Genomic DNA, 20,571 nt, shown 5'->3' with positions numbered 1-20,571 from the left:
TCCCTTTACGTGCCCCCCCCCCCCTCATATCCCAGACCTGCTGAGCAGACTGCCTTACAACCAGGTATCTGGTGACCTGTGCTCAACTCACTGCTGGGTCAGGTGGATCAGTAAAAAGGATGGTTTCCTTGGGGCAAGTTAGAGGCCAGCTTGTCCTGGTTCTACAGTTCTTGGATTCTCAGAGCCAAGAAGAGCTAGCTGGAGGAGTTGGTGCAGGCAAAGCATAGCTCCCACCGGCAATCCTAAAGGACATGAGCAAACCTCAGGCTGTGCTGCCCCGGATTCTTTTCGATTTGAGAGAGAGAGAGAGAGAGAGAGAGAGAGAGAGAGAGAGAGAGAGAGACTTTCTCCATTTACTGCTTGCAGGAAGAGGTTCTCTGATTAGAGACTCGAGGTCAACACCATGCTTAATCATAAAGGGTCATGCCTCCCATCCTTTTCAAAGGCCTGCTCTCTTTCCTAAACACGGGTCTACACACTGCCCTGTGAGGGTGGAATATGCACTCCTAAATCTTATTAGTAGGTGTCATGAGGGTGAAGCACCACCTCCTTGTGGACAGCTCTGTGTTCTGGCAAAGAAGAAAGATCATCTGTTATCAGCCAGGGGAAACAAGGATTTCTGAGGGATCAGTGCCTTGAAATAAAACTAGCAGAAGTCAAGCTTATGGAATTCTGCAGTATGCAAATGAGGTGACTTCCTGGGCTCTTCTGATTGGACAAGTCTCCACAGAGCATCCAACGAAAGCCTTTAGGTTGTGGACCACCTTTAGTGTCTGTGGGTGTGCCCATTTAAAAGAGTCAGGGTTGTGTTGTAAGCTGTTCATTTATTTCTGGTGGTCAGCTTGTATCCTTCCTGGATCTCTCGCCCCTTCCTTTCAGTTCCTCTGCTCTGGTGACTCGGGTGCCACAGCTGTCTGCGCTTCCAACCACTTCCTGCCCGGAGGTCTGTGAGCTGTGTGGCTGATCACAGCGCAAGACAGTCTAATCCATCTCTCAGCAGTGCAAGGATGCCCAGAAGGCTACCAGCTGCTGAGGCTTTGTCTACCCTCGGGGGCCCTTCAGTGACTACCAAAGGCTCTTCAGAGATAACCATAGTCCCTGGGTAGCTTAATGGAAAAGCCTTAAAGGACTCCTGACCTGGAACAGAATGGGCAGTCTCCCCCTGGTGGCCTGGCCGAGGCAGTACCGTGCGGCACGTTAGAAAGCCAGGTTTGTCCCAAAACAAAGGGTGGGGTCCCTTCAGCCAGATCTTAGACTCTCCACAGGTTCGGTTGTCTTGACGATTCATTTGGGAGACACTGTCCCCCGGCTTTGACCCCAGCATTTAGGATAGGTCAGCCAAGTCTACAAAGTGAGATCCTATCTCAAATTAAGTAAACAAACCAAACGAACAAAACAAACCAGCAGGCGTCAGTTTCCTGATTTAATTGTATGTTAACCATCCAGCTTCTGCCGAAGAGCAAAGGAACTAGTCCCCGCAAGTGCTTGGCTCAACATCACCGTTTTGATCTGGTGCTCTCCTTGGAGAAAATTTGTACTGTAGTATCTCCATTGCTATTTCATTACATCCACATTAGGATAAAAAAAATTCAACGTGGTGGGTACTTTGCTATGCATACTAGTACTAATATTAATACTAAATACTTTGATTAAAGTATTTGAGTTTTTAGCCCATTTCCATCTATTTGCAAAATTTCAGGAAGATTGTTAATAAGAGGTGGAAGCAAGCGCTCCCCGTATTTACAGCCAGCTGGTTTTCGCCCTCACCTAAAGGTGGTCATTATTTTTGAGAATATTTTTGGTCGATTATTTTACTGATAAATGTGGATCATAGCTAGGCTCCGAGGGGATGGCTCCGTAGTCAAGAGCACTGGCTTCTCTTCCAGAGGACTAGGGTTTGGTTTGTGGCACTCACCTGGGAGACTCACAATATTCTGTATCTATTCTGTATTCAGCTCCAGGAGATCCAGGCTCTCTTCTAGCCTCTGTGAACACTGCATGCACATGGTACACAAGCATACATGCAGGCAGAACAGCTATACACACGCACACACACAAAGTGGTTTGTAGCTCAATCAATGAATTGATGACAACAGAAAAAGATATAGCCTGGATGATGAATATAAATATATATGAACAAAAATGACAAAAAATGTGCTTATATCTTAGCAATTCTTAAAGAACTTGGAATTCTATTCCTCTTCCTATCAGACTTTTCATTAAGAAAGTTTATGAAGCTTGGCTAAGTGAATAATTCTGGAGATCACCCCAACAACCAAGACATCCCTCTCCTCCTCTGCCTCTCCCTCCTCCTCGTATTATATTTTTTTATTTTGTGTGCCCGCGCTATGGTGAGCATGTGGAGGTCAGAGGCAACTCTTGGTAGCGAGTTCTCTCCTTCCCCATGTGGGTCCCAGAGACCGAACTTGGGTCATGAAGCTTGGGTTGTGCCGAGTCATCCTGATAGCCGTGCTTGGGTCTTTCCATACATGCTCTCCCCAGCTCACCGCACACTGGTTTTACTCATGGGTCTCCCAGGAGTGAGAAGATCTTTTAGAATCTTCCTCACATGATTGCCTCCCATGCAGACAAGCCATAGAAAGAAGAAGGGGGGGGGGGGCATCCGAAGACACCATAAGCAAATGTAGCTGGGAAGAGACTCAGAAGAGTTTTAGAGTGAGTGGCCCCTAAAATGGGGAGGGGGTAAACGGGTGCTCACTTCCTCTTTTTCCTTTGTCAGTGATGAAACCAGACAAGATAAACACAGGTTTTAAGCAGCAAGGCAGCATCCCAGCTTGGAAAGGGACTTAGAGGACCTGACCTCAACTTAGATTGGTCACGGGAGTTTTAAAGAAAGAATGGGAGGAGACTGTCAGAAAAGCTCACTAGTTAGAGGCACCTGCCACCAAACCTGAGGGAGTTCAGTCCACGGAGCCCACACTGGAAGGAAAGAACCAACTCCCACAACTTGTCCTCTGACCTTTATATGTGTGACACAGTGTATATATACACACACACACACACTAATTAAGGGAGAATAGGGAAGCAGGATGTGGAATGACTGTATAGCAACAGGATAGGGGAGTGTTGTAAAAGGCCAACGGTCCCATGGGATCCCCTGGGTTTGTTCAGCATTTAGGGATACCATCCTTCTACTTTCCGTGAAGCCTGGGTGAACCGGCCATGGTGGTTAATGTCCCAGCAGAATCGAGCAAAGCAAGGCCCAGTTATTTGGTGACATTTTGTTGCTCTGTGTGTCCACGACAGTGCACTGAAGAAACTGTAAGTAGGTGAAGAGCCCTGCCCACCGATGTGGTTGGCCATTGCCCAGTTGGCTGAGAGCCTCACTGGAGCCTCACTGGGTCGGCAAACAGAAAAGCCTGAGTGCAAACCTCAGTCCTAAACGAACCTGGGCACTCTAGAGGCAGAGGCAGAGGCAGAGGCAGGTGAATGTGAATCGGAGTTCCGGTCCAGCCTGCTTATCCCAACTCGCAAGAGAACAACAGAAAGTCAGACTCTGCCTCCCCTCCCCATTCCGCTGTTGTGTTAGGTACCTTTCAGTTCCTGTGATAAAGCGTCAGGACCAGAAGAAATGGAAGGGCTAAGAGTTTCAGGTGGCGTGTGTGTATTGGCAGGAAAGGCATGGTAGCAGGCAGCTGGGTCCGGCAGCTAAAGGATCCCTTTTCAGCTACACATAGGAAGCAGAGAGGACAAACTGGAAATGGATTGAAGCTATAAGCCCTCAAAGCCTGCCCCAATAACAGAAGTCCTCCATTAAGGCTCCACCCACACAGCTCCACCAAACAGGGACCTAGTGTCCAAGCACATGGGCCAGTGGGGTGTTCCTCATTTAAGCAGTCCCAGATGCACTAGGGGACTTAGAAGTTGTCCTTTACTTTTCTATTGCTAGGATAAAATACCATGACCCAAGGCACTGTGAAAGGTTTCACGCTTACAGGTATAATTCATCATGAAGAGAAATTAGGGCTGAAACTGAAGCAGAAGTCATGAATGGATACTGCTTACTAGATTGTGCTTTCTTATGGCACCCAGGTCCACCTGCTCAGAGATGGCACCGCCCATGTGGACTGGGCTTTCCCACATCCATAATCAAGGAAACGCTCTACAGTCTCACCTACAGGCAGGCTGATGGAAGGATGTTCTCAGCTGGGTCTCTTCCCATAACAACCCTAGCCTGTGTCAAGTTGACAACAGGACAAAAGCCAAACTAGGACAGGAGGAGAGAGAAAAGCTGTTTATTGATTGGATGGTGCAAAGGGGGCAGGTGCCCACTTTGGATTCATCGGGTTGTCTTCCTATGAGCTCCCCAAAAACGTGAGCTAAGAAAGATTCATGTCTCCCAGTTACAGGTATTTTATTATGAAAACAGGAAATTAACACAGAAAAAATTTTAAAAAGTTTATTTTAAATTCCAGAACAGGGAAGAAAGGGTCACTGCAGAGATGTATCACGTAGAACAGGAGAAAATGAAAGTTCTCCACATTGTGGTATCAGTAATACTCCACGATTTAAAAGGACTGACTTCAAAATAAGTCCATCAAGGCAAAATGGAAAATCAAAATAAACTCAAACTCTACAGGGCAAGTGCCTACCTAGAGTGGAACCCTAGACAGGGATCAAGTTCCAACAAGTCCCAGGGAACGTTTACAAAGACTCTAAACTTTTGATGCTGCTGCCATGTGACTGTACACTCTGACCAACATTCCTCGTGTGAGCTCTGCTCACAGGTACCTTAACTGCAGCTGCAAGGAATTCAGTGTCCTGTTCTGGCCTCCACAGGTACACACACACACACACACACACACACACACACACACACACACACACGAGAGAGAGAGAGAGAGAGAGCGAGACAGAGAGAGAGAGAGAGAGAAAGTTTCGTTTTTTGTTTCCCTGTGTAGCCCTGCCTGTCCTGGAACTCACTCTGTAGACCAGGCTGGCATCGAACTCAGAAATCCGCCTTCCTTTTGAGATAATGCATGTGCCACCTCCTGGTGTACAGGCATGCATGCAGACAAAACACTCATGTACATAAAATACATAAATCTTAAAACAACCAACCAAAAAAAAATTCTCTAGCTAGGCAGTGGTGGCCCACGTCTTTAGTCTCAGAGCTCAAGAGGCAGAGGCAGGTGGTTCTCTGATCTACACATTTTCTATCTGGCCAATTTGTTACATATAAGTATCACACTGATAAAGAAGGAAAAAAAAAAAGTTAAAACTTTATTACCCCAAGGTTGAAAAACTGTAACATGCAGGTGATGAGGTGGGGTGGGGGGGTGGGGTGGGGGACAGTGTGTGTGTGTGCGTGTGTGGTTTATTGGGTCTCATCTCTTCTCCCATTTCTTTCTATATAAATGCCAGCCTCTCTCCAAAGCCCAGCCTAGGGGCTGCCTGTGCTTGTGACATTTCCTTGCTTCTCCACTGACTAACCCCAACTGCTCTTGACTGGGAACCCAAGACACTAGGTGACCTTTGTCTGGGTCTGAGGACCTTTCTCTTGCAAGCCTGTATAGACTACTACAGTCCCTATGGACAATGATCTGCTCATTCCGAGGAGGCTTTCAATGCAAAAGGGGTGCCCACCACTCAGCCAGGACCCTTCAACTCCAACCCACTAGGGTAGGTTCAGTGTCCCCCCAAATATGTGGGAGTCAGGACCTCTCGCATCTGTGACCAGCATCATTTGGAGGAAAAGGTCCTTACAGATGCAGTCAAGTTACAAACCTCTGGGTGGAGCCAGCCGGCATTAACATGGGCTCTGAGTTGGATTGCTAAGAGAAAATTTTTAAGGAGAACCAGAGAAGAGCTGGCCATATGACCACAGGGCCAGCATTTGCAGTGATGTGACTGCCAGCTAAGAGGACTAGACTCCCCCAGACACTGGAAGGGAGGCCTGGTTTTCCCATGCTTTCAGGAGAAGCCAACCCTGACAACACTTCAGTTCAGATTTCTGGTCTCCAGAATGTAGAGGGAAGAGTCACTAGTGGCTTTTAGGCCAGAGCTCTTAACCTAAAAGCCCCAGGCCCCTTGGAGTGGGGTCCTGATTACCCCCAGATCAATCACACCAACAATCCCTGCTTGAACTTGCAACAAACAGCAAGAGGGAATGTTGGGTCTGCAGGATGGTGAGACTCTGTTTCTCTTGGGGCCACCAGCTTCGCAGCACTAGACAGAGCGTTTTCCTCAGTCCCTATGGAACAGGCACCATGGAGCAGCACCCACTCCCTGGGCTCTTTCCTCCTGCTGCCGCAGTCTTGGAGTGGAAGATTCTCAGGTAGCCGAGAGCTGGGTCCAGCACTTGTGTTCTCAAGGGTCCATTAAAACCCACTTCTCATCTGTTTTCTCTTTCAACATGGATGTGGTTTCTGTCCTCACTGAACTCTGACCAAAGTCTTAGGAATCTTGGGATCTTTGCCTTTGTGTGACTTGAACTAGTCTGTCACAGTGAGTGAAAGAAAGAGATTTAGGTAGAAATAGATTGGAGGAGGAAGAAAAGAAACAAGGGAAGGGAGAGGGACTGGAGAGATGGTTCTATGATTAAGAGCCCTGGCTGCTGTTGCAGAAGAATGGAGTTTCATTCCCAGCATCCTCTGTCAACGCACAAACTCTCTAACTCCAGTTCCAAGGGATCGGATGCTATCCTCTGGCCTCTGTGGGCACCGTACTTGTGTGCGCAGACACACACACATCCACATAATGCAAAATAATAAAATCATTTAACAGAAGGAAAGAAGGTGGGAAGGAGGGAGAGGAAAGAGAGGAAGTGGACAGGTGAGAGATGAACTAGATGGAGGGAGAGTGAGAAGGGAGGGTACGACTGTTATTTACTGTGCAACCACAACACACCCACCACTGGACTGGATGGTCTACATACATACATACATACATACATACATACATACATACATACACTCTAAGTGCATGGCAGGAATACCCCCTGGTGTGCTGATTGTATAGTTTGCCTCACTGAGAGAGGGCAGCCATAGTAAAGAAGGCAACATAGGAGATTCCCAGGATTCTCACTTGGCAGGAACCACTTTCTAGGTCCCAGAGGCTACAAATATGAGACCAGGGCATTGCTGGTCTCCTTGGCTAGTGAGTGGCATCTCTCCGAGTCCTACTCTTCCTTCTTATAAGAGTACCAGATCTATGAGGTTAAGGTACATAAATGACTCCCCTTATCCACAATCTTTTTCAATGTCTCATCTCCAAATTACAATGCCTTCAGAAATCCCTGACCCCGGTGAGTGGTGTCAGCATTTGGCACAGAAATTTGGCAGGGGGAGCATAGCCAGCCCCTGGTGTCTCATCATATTTTTATATAGGAATGGGATAGATCGTGCCAGGAGTTAGGAGGCACAAGAAGGCAGGAGCTTTCCTCTCTTAAGGACATCTCAGGAGTCCCCAGGGAGGCCGGGATCTCCAGAAGATTCTGTGTCTTCTTTGGTCTCTGTGACCACCGAGCAGATGGTTAGGGGTCTGGGGTCATGGGTCCAGAGGCAGAAGAATGGCTGCAGGGGACCAGAAAAGGAGAACCCAGAGAACACATAGATCAGAGAGCCATTGGTTGAATTATAAAAGGAGATGTGCCCTGCCTCAAAGTCTAAGAGGATGCCCACCCGCCGGAGGGGCTCTGGAGGAGACAGGCAAGTCCGGGGGTAGGAGAGGGCTTGGAGTTTCTTCTTGTAAAACTCTAGTGCCCAGAGGCCATGCTGGGGTGACTTGGGGATCCTTCCTTCTCGTACCAAACTCTCTAGACACACACCCAGAATCCAGGCCCTTCTGTCCCCAACCTCAACTTCCCAGTAATGTCTCCCTGCCTCAAATCGCTCTTGAGCCAGGATGCAGGGGTCCTGGTTAAATCTCCTGGAACTGGGGTACACATCCTGGTCAAATAGCAGCCGCTTCACGCTTTTCTGATCTTCAGACACCATGAGTTTGGGACTGGCAGTTTCAGGGTCCAGGGACAGACTCACTGTAGAGAGAAGAAAGTGACAGGTATCCCCATGCCTTCTTTTGGCCTCTTGGCCCTGTGGGGATGAAGGATTCAAGCTCTGTCTCCTATCTGAAGCTTTCCCCATCCATCTCTAGCCATCATTCACTGTCTCCATTTACCTTGCTCTCCATGCCTCAGGCAATGAGGGAGGCAGGGATGAGGGATACTTGAAGAGGTGTGAGCACAGCCTGAGACAGCTCCTAGTGTGCACTAAACCCAGGCCAGAGGCCAGGCTCTGTGCGGGAGAGACAGAGACAGAGAGGAACTAACTAACACAGAGACAATCTCCAGCAGAGAGAAGACTTGGAACCCCAGATGTGGGCTTTTCTGTGGGTTGCATGTGGCTGCCATGTGCCCTCAGGTTTTGTGTGTTAGAAGCCTGGTCTTCAGTGTGAGCAGTAAGGGGTGGGGAAACTTCAGAGGTGGAGCTTTGTCCAAGGTGATGCATTCATGGGAACACCATTCAGTTCTCTGAGGACCCTGGGTAGTTCCCATATGTCCTCAAATTCCTTGTTTCTTCTGTCTTGCTATCTACCATGATATGACACAGCCAAGGGGCCCTCACCATATGAACCACCTGATCTTGGGAATTTAGGCCCCCAAATGTGAGCTAAATAAACATTCCTTTACGAATCACCCAGCTTCAGGCATTTTGTTTCAGTAGTGGGAAAAGGACTCAAGCTTTAAGCGCTTGTCTATCCATTGCCCAGAAGGTGGCCCTGTAGTCTGCGCAGAATTAACTTGTGAGAAATAATTCACCAAGGCCTCTCTCGGTGGTGAAGGGTTTTCCCTGGGTGGGTTGTAGCTGGGAAATCCCCACTAGCCATTCATTCTGTCCCTGCTGTGTTGGGTGACACAAAGACAACGCCTCAGAGCAGAGCCTGGCGTGCAGGTCTCTGGTGTGACGGTCAGGCCCCACTCACCGTGGAAGAGCCCGGCCTCATCACGGGCTCCTGGATCCTCCTCTTCTTGATTTGTTTTATGCTCTTCTTTGTGACATTTCCCAAAGGCACAGGCTATTGCTGCTGAGACCAGCCCTAGAGCGGTGAGGATCAAAGGCAGAGCTGGTCCGCTTTCCGTGGACAGAGGCCTTCTGGACAGGGAGGCTAAGGAGATTCCAAAGGCATCAAGAATAAAACAGGAGGGGATCGTCTTTGTTAGACATGCGTATACACACACACACACACACACACACACACACACACACACACCATTCCAAAGTCAAGGAATACAATTTTTGGTAGACCTTTCTAAAGAGGGTTCAGAAAAAAATGAGTTGTCTCCCAATACTCAGCGCTACAGCTTGAGGGTTTGTGTACCCCAAAACACTGAGATCCCAGTCTCTTAGATGATGGTGCAGGTAGGCTATGGGAGGTGGGACAGTCCTGAGGGTGGAGCCTCATGACTGCATGGTTATTGTGAGTTCCAGGCCAGTCAGGGTTACATAGTGATAAGCTTAAAAACAAACAAACAAACAAACAAACAAACAAAAAAGTTGAAAAGCAAAGGATTATAAAGAAATAAAAATTTACATGATAAGCTACATCTAATCTTTAGTAGCTAACTAGGTAAACTAACTGTCATCTATCCAGACAGTGGGATAGTTATTCAGCCCCCAACAGAAATGATTTATAGGCTTGGTGGTTTGAGTGAGAATGGCCCCCATAAGCTCAGATGTTTCAGTGCTTGGTCCCAGTTAATGGGACTGTTTGAGAAGGATTAGATATAGTCTTGTTGAAGGCCATGTGTCACTGGGGATGGGCTTGGAGTTTTCAAAAGCCCATGCCAGGCCCAGTGTCTCTCTCTCAGCCTGCAACTGGGGTTCTCAGCTACTTCTCCAGCACCATTTCTGCCTGCTTGCCTGCCTGCCTGCCTGCCTGCCTGCCTGCCTGCCTGCCTGCCTGCCACCATGGTTCCTGCCATGATGATAATGGACTAACCCTCTGAAACTGTAAGCCAGCCCCCAACTAAATGCTTACTTCTGTAAGTGGCTTTGGCCATGGTGCCTTTTCAGTATCTACCAGGCAAAGCTGAATCATGGAAAGGCAAAACCATGCAAAGAAAGAAAAGAAAAAAAGGTCCGGTTCTCCAGGCATTAAGTGGGAAGAGGGAATGTAGTGGACTTACAGGCATTGTGCAGTACCAATGAACAGATAACCACTCTCCCATGTCCACACCCCGAGCACCCAGCACTGGCGAGCCCTACATACTTGCTGCTGAGCCTGATTGCTCTTGCCTGTTCATTCCTGTCATGCTCCCTTTCTGGGAGTTCATAACTGAGAGCGTTGTGACCATGAGATGAGGTGTATTGAAGACTCAGGAGCTGGAGAGACATTTCAGTGGCTAGGAGCTCTGCTGCACTTCCTGAGGAACCCTGATCCCATTTCCCACACCCACATGGCGGCTCACAGCGACCATCTGTAACTCCAGTTCCAAGGATACTGCAGACACACACTGTACTTACATGCAGTCAGTATAACACTCATATACATAAAATAAAAATATTTTTTAAAGAAAAAGTCTATGCATTTTCTGATTTAATTTGCCATCAACTAAAACTTCTCTAAAAACAAAACAAAACAAAACAAACAAACAAACAAACAAACAAAAAACCCCAATAACAACAACCAAGATCCATTTAAAAACATCGACAGCAACAGAAAAGCCAGTATCAGGGTGAATCTTTCTTGCTTCCCTAGTAGATCTCCCTGCATCCCTATCCCTGCATCGTCTTGGAAACCAATATCCCTACGACCCTCTTGGCCAGGCTGAAGGGAAGATCTTCTCTGGCTCTGCCTGCATGGCCTTCTCCTAACATCCCTGGCACCCAGGGCCAGGTTCTGCTGTCTTTGAACTGAGTAGCTACTCACCCAGCAGGTAAGTCTCGGTCACCTTCTCTGGGAGGAGGGGATTGGAGATGGAGCAAGTCAGGCCCCCCACAGCCGTATCTTGGGGAGTCACAATGGATAGCAGGGCCACGAGGCCAGTGCTGGCTGAAACTGAGAAGTGACTCTCAGCAGACACTGGTTGTCCTTTAAGGTCCAGCCACTCCACCTTGGGCTCGGGGTACCAGCCTGCTGAGGTGCACTCGGCCCGGATGCCTTTGTCCTGGGTGTCAGTCACACGGATTCTGGGGGACGAGCCCCGTCCTGGAGGAAGGAAGAGATAGCAGCTCAGATCCTGCAGCTACAGTTGGTGGGAAGGGATGGCTTGCAGGTGTTAAGTAGGTTCTATGAATCTGCATGGACCACATCAGTGTGATGACATTACTAATGCAATACCTTCATCCCAAATAAAACAGTTGAGAGAAATGGGGGTGGGGTTAAGAAAGAAAAAAAAAACCCAAAGCTTCCTACTGTTAGAATGAGGAAGGAGCTGGGGTCTGTCACCTAGGAAACCTTCTCCATAGCCCCAAACAACCCCAGTCTCTCTCCTGTCTCCCTCCTGTCTCTCACTTTCTCCACTCTCAGCAGTTTCAGCCTCTTTGCCATTCTCCCCGTTTCTCTTTGTTATCTCTCCTGGCTCCTGCCTTCCCTCTGTTCTCTTCTTCACTTTATTTCTGTCTCCTGTTCACTGTCTTCCCGTTTCTCCCTCTCAGTCTCTTTCCTTCCACTTCCCCCAGCTGTTCCCATGCCTTGACCCCCTCCCCCACATCTGTGCTCTCTTTCTGGTACAAGGGTGTGAGGAAGGAAAGGCAGACAGGAACTACACCATACACAGAGCTTGCGGGGAAAACAGCTTTGCCTAGAAGCAGGTGTCACCAAAGCCTCTGCAGCCTTAGGACTCAGGGCTCTGGGGACCAAGGTCTGGAATCCTGGCTGACGCTGAGAGAAGCTGAGGAGTAGAAACACCCCCCCCCACACACACACACACGAAACCTCACCTGCCACCTTCAGCCACAGGGTGGCCTGGCTGTGGGATGTGTACTCCTTAAACACACAGTGATAAGTCCCGTTGTCAAACACTGTGATGTTGTGGATCTTCACAGCGGCCTCTCCCCTGGCCACATGGCTGCCATTGAATGAGGTCCTTCCCTTATATTCCGTCATCTGCTCGTCATACACATCCTCCCCATTCTTGTACACGTGCACAACTGATGAGGGCTTGTCCCTGTACCACCTCAGCTCCATGCCCTCAGCGCTGATGTTGAGTGACAGTTTGCAGGGCAACTCTTTGTCTTGACCAACTATGGCCAGAAGTGGGTGGGGAGGTCCAAGGACCAGGAAATCTGATTTTCCTTAGAGATGCAAAGGGAAGGACTAGGTTAGGTCACAGGCAGGAGGCAGGGGCTCCCCTTGTGCCCCCATTTTCCTCTTTGAGAGTTCCCTTAAGCCCCAAGCTTTGTTGGAAGCCCCAAACTGACGCTGGGCGCTCCTAGGGTCAGAAAAGGGAGGGGCGTCCTACCGTTCCCAGAAGTCAGGAGTTGCAGGAGGATGAAGCTGACCAAGATGCTTGGCAGAATAACATCTCCAGGGTGTGCCCTTGCCATATCTATTGGGGACACACAGAATTAGATACACATTAGTTATGGTGAGAGAGAAGCTAGGGATCTAATAGGAGAATGGAGAAACAGCTTAAAGGAGAGAGCTGCTTGTTCACCTACCACATGAGTTCTTAGTCCTAGTAACAGGGTTGTTCCGCACAGACCCCACCTGCAGAATCCCGCGGCTGGCCCTGTGTGTGAGTGAGGCTCCCTCCACCACCCACTCCTGTGTGACTTTATACCCAAGCTCCTGCCCTTTGCAGGCACATGGAGAAAAACTAGCTCCAGTAGGCAACTCTCGGGTCATCAGAACCCTGTGACACCCTCCACTGTCTAACTGCCCTGAGACAGTTAGCAGAACCCTCCAGCTAGGGTTAGAGGACACAGCTCCCTCCTCAGCAGGATGAGGACCTCCCCCCCCCCCCAACTCAGGAATTTAGGGTAGTTAGCACAATCTGTTTGGAGAGTGTGTTTTGGTAACTGGGGGCCAGTTCCAAAAAGCCCTTCCTGGTACAGCCTTAGGCTGCCCTTCATATCTAGTGTGTCCTGTAGGCAAGGGCTCTTGTGTGGCTCCATCTTGGCTTACTAGGACAGCCACAGGTTCTCCCTGCCCATTGAGCATGTGGAGACGTCCAACCCAAAATATGGAGGAGTGCCATTAAAGAGGAAAACACTCACTTACCTCTGAGCCGGCTGCCTGCTTTCCAGGTTCTGCTGACTTTGAGGGAGTCAGAGTTGGTTTGGTTCCCTGAGAATTTCAGATTGGCAGGGCACAAGCCAAGTGATCAAGCCTTGTCTCCCAGCGATATGAGAGGGGAGCCTAGAAACTGAAGAATAGACAAGCTCACCAGCTTCTGTTGAGTCTGGTCACTGCCATCAGAAAATAATTAACTCTTACCTTCGGTAAGGGCAGTTGCGACAGAAAAAAAAAAAAAAAAAAAAAAAAAAAAAAAAAAAAAAAAACAACACTCCCTAAGGGGCATATGGCCAGCTGTACTGAGCATATAAGATAAAGACGCTGGGATGAGGGATAAGGGAAGGCACGGAGATGAGGGGAGGTGGCCTGTAGGAGGGTGGCAGCTGGGCCAACTTGGGGACATCAGGAGCCCAAAGAAGAGGACATCTATTATTCGTGCTGGGATCCTAGCCAGCCGTAGGAGTTGGGGAGTTCAGATAAATTCTGGTTATTGAGACCTTCGAGAGCAGCCACATTGGTGCCGCTGCCTTTGGGAACATTGTGACAAGGTATGGAAAGTGACAGGATTTTGGCTTTGGCTGTGGAAACTCCTGTCCAGAAATCCAGGGCAAACCCTTCCTCATCTCTTCCCTCTGCCCCATCACTGTAAGGTCCTGGAAGCTTCACCAGAGCCAGTCTTACACCTGTCACTTGCGTGAGGCACTGGGCCAGGCTCTATTTGACCTGGTTGTCCTTCTTATTGACTTAAAAGGGTTGGTGTCCCTAGAGGCTTTGGGTAAGGGAGGGCCACTCGGCTCTGTGCAGGGCAGAGTGCTCACTTTAACTCAGTAAATGGTGTAGCTTTTTTTTTTTTTTTTTGGTTTTTCGAGACAGGGTCTTGCCCTGGCTGTCCTGGAACTAACTTTGTAGACCAGGCTGGCCTCGAACTCAGAAATCCGCCTGCCTCTGCCTCCCGAGTGCTGGGATTAAAGGCATGAGTCACCACACCCGGCGGTGTAGGACTCTTAGGTGCTCTAGGCCAGGCACTAATAAGAAAGTCCAGGCCCAAGGTCTTTTCTGCTTGTCTCCTTGGGGTGCACCTTCTGGTAAAAAACACCAGGGGGCGCCACATGAAACCATGAGTTATGTTAGCTAGGCAGCAGTGCCCCTTGCAACTCATCTCCCTGTTCCTGTGAGTCAGAACGGAGGACTTACACTATCTAGAGGAAGCCCTCAGCAGCCTGAGGGTTTGGTTTCAGAAAGGGACAAGGGACTGAGGTACTTACTTTACATATCAAAGCAGACCTGCCCTCCAGGTTCTCCCAGCATCCCTTAGTCCCTACCTGGCATACCCTGCCCCCACCTTAAATTTTCCTGCCCAGAGGCTGGGCTGTCCTTGCCCCAGAGGCTCCTCCCTATATAATCCAGACATTCTGGTCTCCTCTTCTCTCTCTCTCTCCCCTCCATCCCTTTCCCATGGCGACTTCCCTAGCCTCAATCCTTGGGGCCTGTGAACTTGCCCACCTGAGAGCAGCTTCCCAATAAACCTGCCTTTAATATAATCTAATCTGGTTTGAATTGGCTCGTTTCAGCGGCAGAGAAATAACCTATCACTGAGATTCCTCAAAAAATTAGAAAGAACACTACCCTATGAAGCGTCTCACCACAGGGAATGCACTCAAAGGAAATTATACCAGTATGTAAACATGATGGATGCACGCTGAATGCACTTCACTCTAGGGTTTTCTTTTTCTTTCTTTCTTTTTTTTTTTTTTTTTGATTTTGTTTTGTTTTGTTTTGTTTTTCTTTTTGAGACAGGGTCTCTCTGTGCAATAGTCCTACCTGTCCTGGAACTCACTCTGCAGATCAGGCTGGTCTCGAACTCACAGAGATCCTCCTGCCTCTGCCTCCCGAGTGCTGGGATTAAAGGTATATGCCACCACTACCTGGCCAGCCCTATTCTTGATAGCTAAGAGAAATTAAATAAACCCACAGCACTGGAGGGCGAAAAGCTAGGCAGCAGGACTCTGCAACCGGAACAGAGCGAAACCTATCATTAGCAACAAGATGCACAGAACTGGAGATTTTTATGTTAAGTCAGATGAGCCAGGCACAGAGAAATGAGCACAGCACTAGCTTACTCATACATGGCAGCTAAGATGTTGATCTCAGAGAAGGTGAGAGTGGAATGCTGTGGAACAGAGTCTGGGGCCAAAGGGGTTGATCAATGGATGCTGAGGTAAGTGTTAAATAGCAAGAAGTGCTGATCTGCTAACACAGAGGATCTGTACTGACTACAGAGCATCTGTATTGATCACAGAGCATCTGTACTGATCACAGGGGATCTGTACTGATCACAGAGCATCTGTATTGATCACAGGGGATCTGTACTGATCACAGAGCATCTGTATTGATCACAGAGGATCTGTACTGATCACAGAGCAAATGCACTGATACAGAGGATCTGTACTGATCACAGTGATCACAGAACATCTGTACTGATCACAGGGGATCTGTCCTGATCACAGAGGGTCTGTACTGACCACAGAGGATCTGTACTGATCATAGAGCACCTGTACTGATTACAGAGGATCTGTACTGACTACAGAGGGTCTGTACTGACTACAGAGGGTCTGTACTGACCACAGAGAATCTGTACTGATCACAGAGGGTCTGTACTGACTACAGAGGATCTGTACTGACTACAGAGCGTCTGTATTGATCACAGAGCATCTGTATTGATCACAGAGGATCTGTACTGATCACAGGGGATCTGTCCTGATGACAGAGGGTCTGTACTGACCACAGAGCACCTGTACTGATCACAGAGGGTCTATACTGACTACAGAGGGTCTGTACTGACTACAGAGGGTCTGTACTGACTACAGAGGGTCTGTACTGACCACAGAGCATCTGTATTGATCACAGAGGGTCTGTACTGATCACAGAGGATCTGTATTGATCACAGAGCACCTGTACTGATCACAGAGGATCTGTACAGATTAGACAGGAACAGTAGGACAGGGCTGGAGAGATGGGCCAGTGGCTCAGAGTACTTGCTGCTCTTCTAGAGGATTCACGAAAGGTTTCTAGAGCACACAGTGGGCAGCTCACAACCACCTGTAACTCCAGCTCCAGGGGATCCAACACCTCTGGCCTCTGTGTGTACTGTCACTCAACCACACATTCACGTAAACAATTTCCCTTTAAAAAGAGATAGGACAAATGTTTGAAGAGATAGGTGTTCCACCTGTACATTACACACCTGTACATTATCACTCCAGGGCTATCCCATAATTATGTATAATCTTAATATTACCAGTTAAAAATGAATTCATTTTATCATTTATTTAAAGTTATTTTCAAAAAAGGTTTCCCTGATCCTTCAGCTTCTACCTCTCAAATGCCGGGACTTTAAGGGGTCTGCTGTCTGGGATGCTTCCCCCAGACCCACGGGAGACTGAGTCAGAGTGTGCCTTCTTTTATTATTGGCTCAGGCCTGAGTACATTACTCCAACCACGGTGATGCATGGTCCAGAGGGTTCAGCTGGGAGCTAAAGAGATACCCAGCCACGTGCCTCAGCGGTAAGCACAAACCGCGGGGGCTAGTTAGGGATTCAGCTAAGATGCATAGTAATGGAGGGGATGGAAATGGATGTGGAACGGTTGGGTTGCATAGTGGTTTTGAGGCCTTATTTTAGGCACTGAGTTTATTTTCAGATTAGATATGGGTGCTAGTTGAAAAACACTTGTGAATGTCTTAAGTGCCAATGTGGTTTGTTTTATGCTGTGTGAATTTAGCTTCAACAAAAAGAAAAAGAAAAAAAAAAGGAAAAGAGGAGGTGAGGTGAAAAGTGGTACACGCCACCCTCTCGGAATGAAATTAATAAAAATTAACAGCAAACAGAAGGTTAAATTTCGCTTAGTGGCGTTTCTAGCTCTTGGCGCCCTCTGCAGGAGTTTATGTGTCACTACATCTGTGTGTCTTTAGAGGGTTTTTTGTTTTTGTTTGTTTGTTTGTTTGTTGTTTTTCCTTCCTTCCCTGGGACGGAACCAGGGAGTTTATTTGTACAAAGTTCCCGTTGGCTCTCCCCGTTTCCACTTGCATCAGGTTTGCTCCTAAGCCCCTAAGCAGGGACCTCTGAAGTCTCTTCAAGGTCCTCTGAAAGTGGTCCCCAGGCTCCTGGGCCTCACCAAAGAGCTCCACCTCAGCAGGCACAACGTCCACTGCACTGGCTTTCGTCACGTTTGTAGCAACTACAGGGTTGTGTCCTGAGCTCACCACTCACGCTGTGCTGATAGCCCCAGGACTGTAGCTGCTCCTGCCGTGGGAACCTTGCTGTGCCAGATGGGTCGGTGGACAGAAGGAAGGGGAGTGGCGTGGTGTAGCTTCGTAGATGTAGAACAGCCTCTTCACCGGGGAAAATGTTCCATTCCTGGCTAGGCTGACCCAAAGGTCCTCAGATGTTGCCCCTGGTCCTTGCCACTTTCCCTTTAGAGGACCTCCAGAGCAGGTCCTTCTCAGCTCACAAGAGTCTCAGTAAGCTGCTGCCTTCGTACATCACAAAGATTCCCACCCTGCGCCCCCGGGTCTTCAGGACCCTGCTGCCATGGGCTCACAGGTCTACAGCAGAAAGTACTGATGTCATCTGGGGATGCAGGAAAGAAGTTATTTTGTCCACCTAGGGAAGAATTAAAAGGAAGGACAGGCAACAAGTGTTACCAGACATCTGGGGGAGTTCAGGAGGAGCCATTATGATACCCAGGAAATCAAGGTCCCTTCTTGGGGTTCTTAATTTCATTAATAAAAGAATGGGCTCAAATGGCAGCTGGGAGACCGTTTAGGAGGTGAAGAAAAACCTCAGAATAGGCAAGCTGTAAGTCTAACAGCAGCCTAGAGGATAAGGGTGGAGCAGTGGGGAGAAAGGGCATGTGGTCTGAGATAAGCTGACCCCACGAGAAAAGAAAAAATGTCTATCAAAGGTAGCTAGCCTACCAAGGGTCTATATTCCATAAACCTCTTCTCCTTTAACCCCCCTCGCCCCCAGCAGGGAAAACCCTTATTTCTCTAAGGTCTTGTGCTTTCTCAGTCTCTTTTGGACATTCATCTCTGGACTACTGAAGGACAGATGGCAGGGAGCTAAGAGTTCACCACGGAGGAGTTACTAAGCTCCATCTCAGGCTTCAAGCCAGAGAAAATATTGTCAATGGTTAGGCCTAGCACTGGATCTTTTAAAGCTAAGGATGGCCAGGGTGGCTGGCTTAAACCAGAAAAGTCCCTCCCTGCTCCCTAGTAACTAAGGAACCATATGATGATAATAAACTTGCAAACAACTGTTTGGTGGCACAGGCCTTTGTAAAACCGTTTGTGGAATTTCCTATGTTATGAATGATCCTGGAGGTCTAGACTCCTCTTGTAGTGGCTCCATCCCAGCCTCGTGGGCAGTGACCAGGAAAAGACTGCAAATAGACCACACACAACTCTTCCTTTAACGGATTCAAATGTTTGTAGACACTCTCAAATGATGGCTACCATGACACATGTAGAGATCAGAGGAAACGTTCAGGAGTCACTTTTCTCACCCCACCACTTGGGTCCTGGATATCAAAATTCGGTACTCAGGCCTGGAGGCAGGCACCTTGGCCCATTGAGCCATCTTACCGGCCCCTAGGACTTTCTTTTTCCTTTGTGATGATAAAAGAATCATGTAAAAAACGTCCACAGTGCTCAGTGTCGTTGGAGACAACGTGAAGATGTGTTCCTGGACCACGATACATTCAGATTTGGCTCAAAATAGATATCTCTTGCAAGCTTGTTGGTGCCCACTATACTTTCTGCCCTTAGAGGTAGTCAGGAAGATTAAAGAGTTCAAGGTTATCCTAGACTATAAGGAACCCTGTCACAAACACAGAGTGGGAGGAAGGAGGGAACACCCGGTCCCTTTATAGTGAGAGCTACGTGCTTTGCTTTCATGGGTAATTTTCTCTTCCTTTGTGTTGCTTGCTTAGATTCTTAGGGGATGCTCACAGGAATGGCGTAGCAGAATCACACTTTCTGTTTTCAGTTTTGTGAGGAATCACCACGGGCATTTCCACAGTGGGTGTGCTAATCCACATTCCTACCAACTGTGCCTGGCAGTCACTCCTTGGCTCCCTCACATTTGCTTTCTTGATGGTAGTTGTTCTGCACTGGGTGAGATGAAATCCCAACATAGTTTAGGTTTGCATTTTTCTGAGGACTAAGGGATTTGAACATTTCTTTCTGGTTTGTTTTGCCATTATTTGTACTTCTTTTAAACAACGTTGGACCCGAGCGTCAGGAGTCAAGTTCTTCACACACTGTGGCTATTCGTTCCCTGTTGGCTCTGTAGCTGGCGAGCGTTTTCTCTCACACCACACTGCTCACTCTGTTAGTGGTCTCTTGTGCTATGCAGTAGCTGTCGAATCCCATGCAACTGCATGAGTCAGCACTTGCTATAAATTCTCTGGGCCATTCTAGGACTTTCCACAAAGTCCTGGAAGTCAGCGGAGCTATGGATCTCCAAGCTAGTATGGGCTGCCATTAACACAGCTTTTACCTCAAAGGGAAAGAAAATACTTTATTCTGGAGCCAAATATCAGTGACCATGAGTCTAGGAACAGGGATTCGGTTTACTCCAAACTCTGTATTCTGGTACAGCAATAGTGCCATGAAATTTTGGTAGTAACAGAGCAAGAACAATCAAATCATGAATCAAGTTCTGTTTGTTTTCCTCACTGAGGAGCACAGAGTCTACGGAGTCTACAGCTGAGAGTTTAGAGGGAGAGTCTCTGCTGTGGGCTTCAGAGGTTACCTGGCAACACTTCTAGTCTCTAATTGATGGAAACTAGAGAACAGTTAGTACATCCCCTAACGACCTACCTGACAGTCACAAAGATGCTGGTGTGGATTGAGGGTGACAGAGCCTTTCTCAGCTCTTGCTGAGCTTAACCCAGAGTGTCAGAGTGCCCATCCATCAACACTCACCAAAAGCTAGCGTGGACCTGGCTTCTAGGTTTGAGTCATTGCCTCACACCTAAGAGTAATGAGATGCAGGTATGCAGGGAGCAGAGGGAACACAGATTTAAGGAGCTGTGAAATGGATTCCTGAGAGTGCTGGTGGTGCTCCAGAGGTTCTTGGAGGGACTCTGTCCTGACCTGCCAACTGGCCTCTTAAGACTTATGGCAGGGACTGGATGGGGACATGGGGACTGAAGTCATCTTTATTGAGACTGGCCATTCTTATATGGGGGGGGGCGCTGAAGAGGGAAGAAGTGGGACCCAGAAGATTCTTAAGAGGTCAGAGATGAGTGGCTTAAGCCCCATAAGGCTTTGGAGAGAGAGGGAGAGGGAGAGGGAGAGGGAGAGGGAGA

The 20,571-nt window shown here is 48.3% G+C and overlaps 1 protein-coding gene across 2 annotated transcripts; it reads right to left on the bottom strand.

Moving 5' to 3' along the window:
- Nucleotides 1-4,464: 4,464 nt before the first annotated feature.
- On the bottom strand, nucleotides 4,465-13,359 carry Btnl10 (butyrophilin like 10). 2 transcript variants are annotated; one of them, XM_029483219.1, is made up of 6 exons: nucleotides 13,186-13,359; nucleotides 12,425-12,511; nucleotides 11,904-12,257; nucleotides 10,891-11,169; nucleotides 8,944-9,126; nucleotides 7,419-7,999 (listed from the first exon to the last, which is right to left on the bottom strand). In XM_029483219.1, the coding sequence occupies exons 2-6, from the start codon at nucleotides 12,507-12,509 to the stop codon at nucleotides 7,419-7,421; spliced, it is 1,482 nt and encodes a 493-aa protein (XP_029339079.1). In that variant the 5' UTR covers nucleotides 12,510-12,511; nucleotides 13,186-13,359. The 2 variants fall into 2 exon arrangements, with proteins under 2 accessions (XP_021033236.1, XP_029339079.1); XM_021177577.2 differs by lacking the exons at nucleotides 7,419-7,999; nucleotides 8,944-9,126 and adding an exon at nucleotides 4,465-4,782 and having other exon boundaries at nucleotides 10,913-11,169.
- Between the last annotated feature and the right edge of the window lie 7,212 nt (nucleotides 13,360-20,571).

The sequence above is a fragment of the Mus caroli genome, chromosome 11 (genome assembly GCF_900094665.2).
Source record: "Mus caroli chromosome 11, CAROLI_EIJ_v1.1, whole genome shotgun sequence".
In the NCBI taxonomy this organism is placed as follows: Eukaryota; Metazoa; Chordata; class Mammalia; order Rodentia; family Muridae; genus Mus; species Mus caroli.
This window is presented reverse-complemented; position numbering and strand designations above follow the sequence as displayed.

Excerpts from the sequence above, each read along its gene's own strand:
- Btnl10 (XM_029483219.1), bottom strand. The coding sequence starts at position 12,509 with ATGGCAAGGGCACACCCTGGAGATGTTATTCTGCCAAGCATCTTGGTC. Across the intron at positions 9,127-10,890 it reads GACCGAGACTTACCTGCTGG|CCTCCCTGTCCAGAAGGCCT; the intron begins GTGAGTAGCTAC and ends GAATCTCCTTAG. Across the intron at positions 8,000-8,943 it reads TGAGGCCGGGCTCTTCCACG|TGAGTCTGTCCCTGGACCCT; the intron begins GTGAGTGGGGCC and ends TTCTCTCTACAG.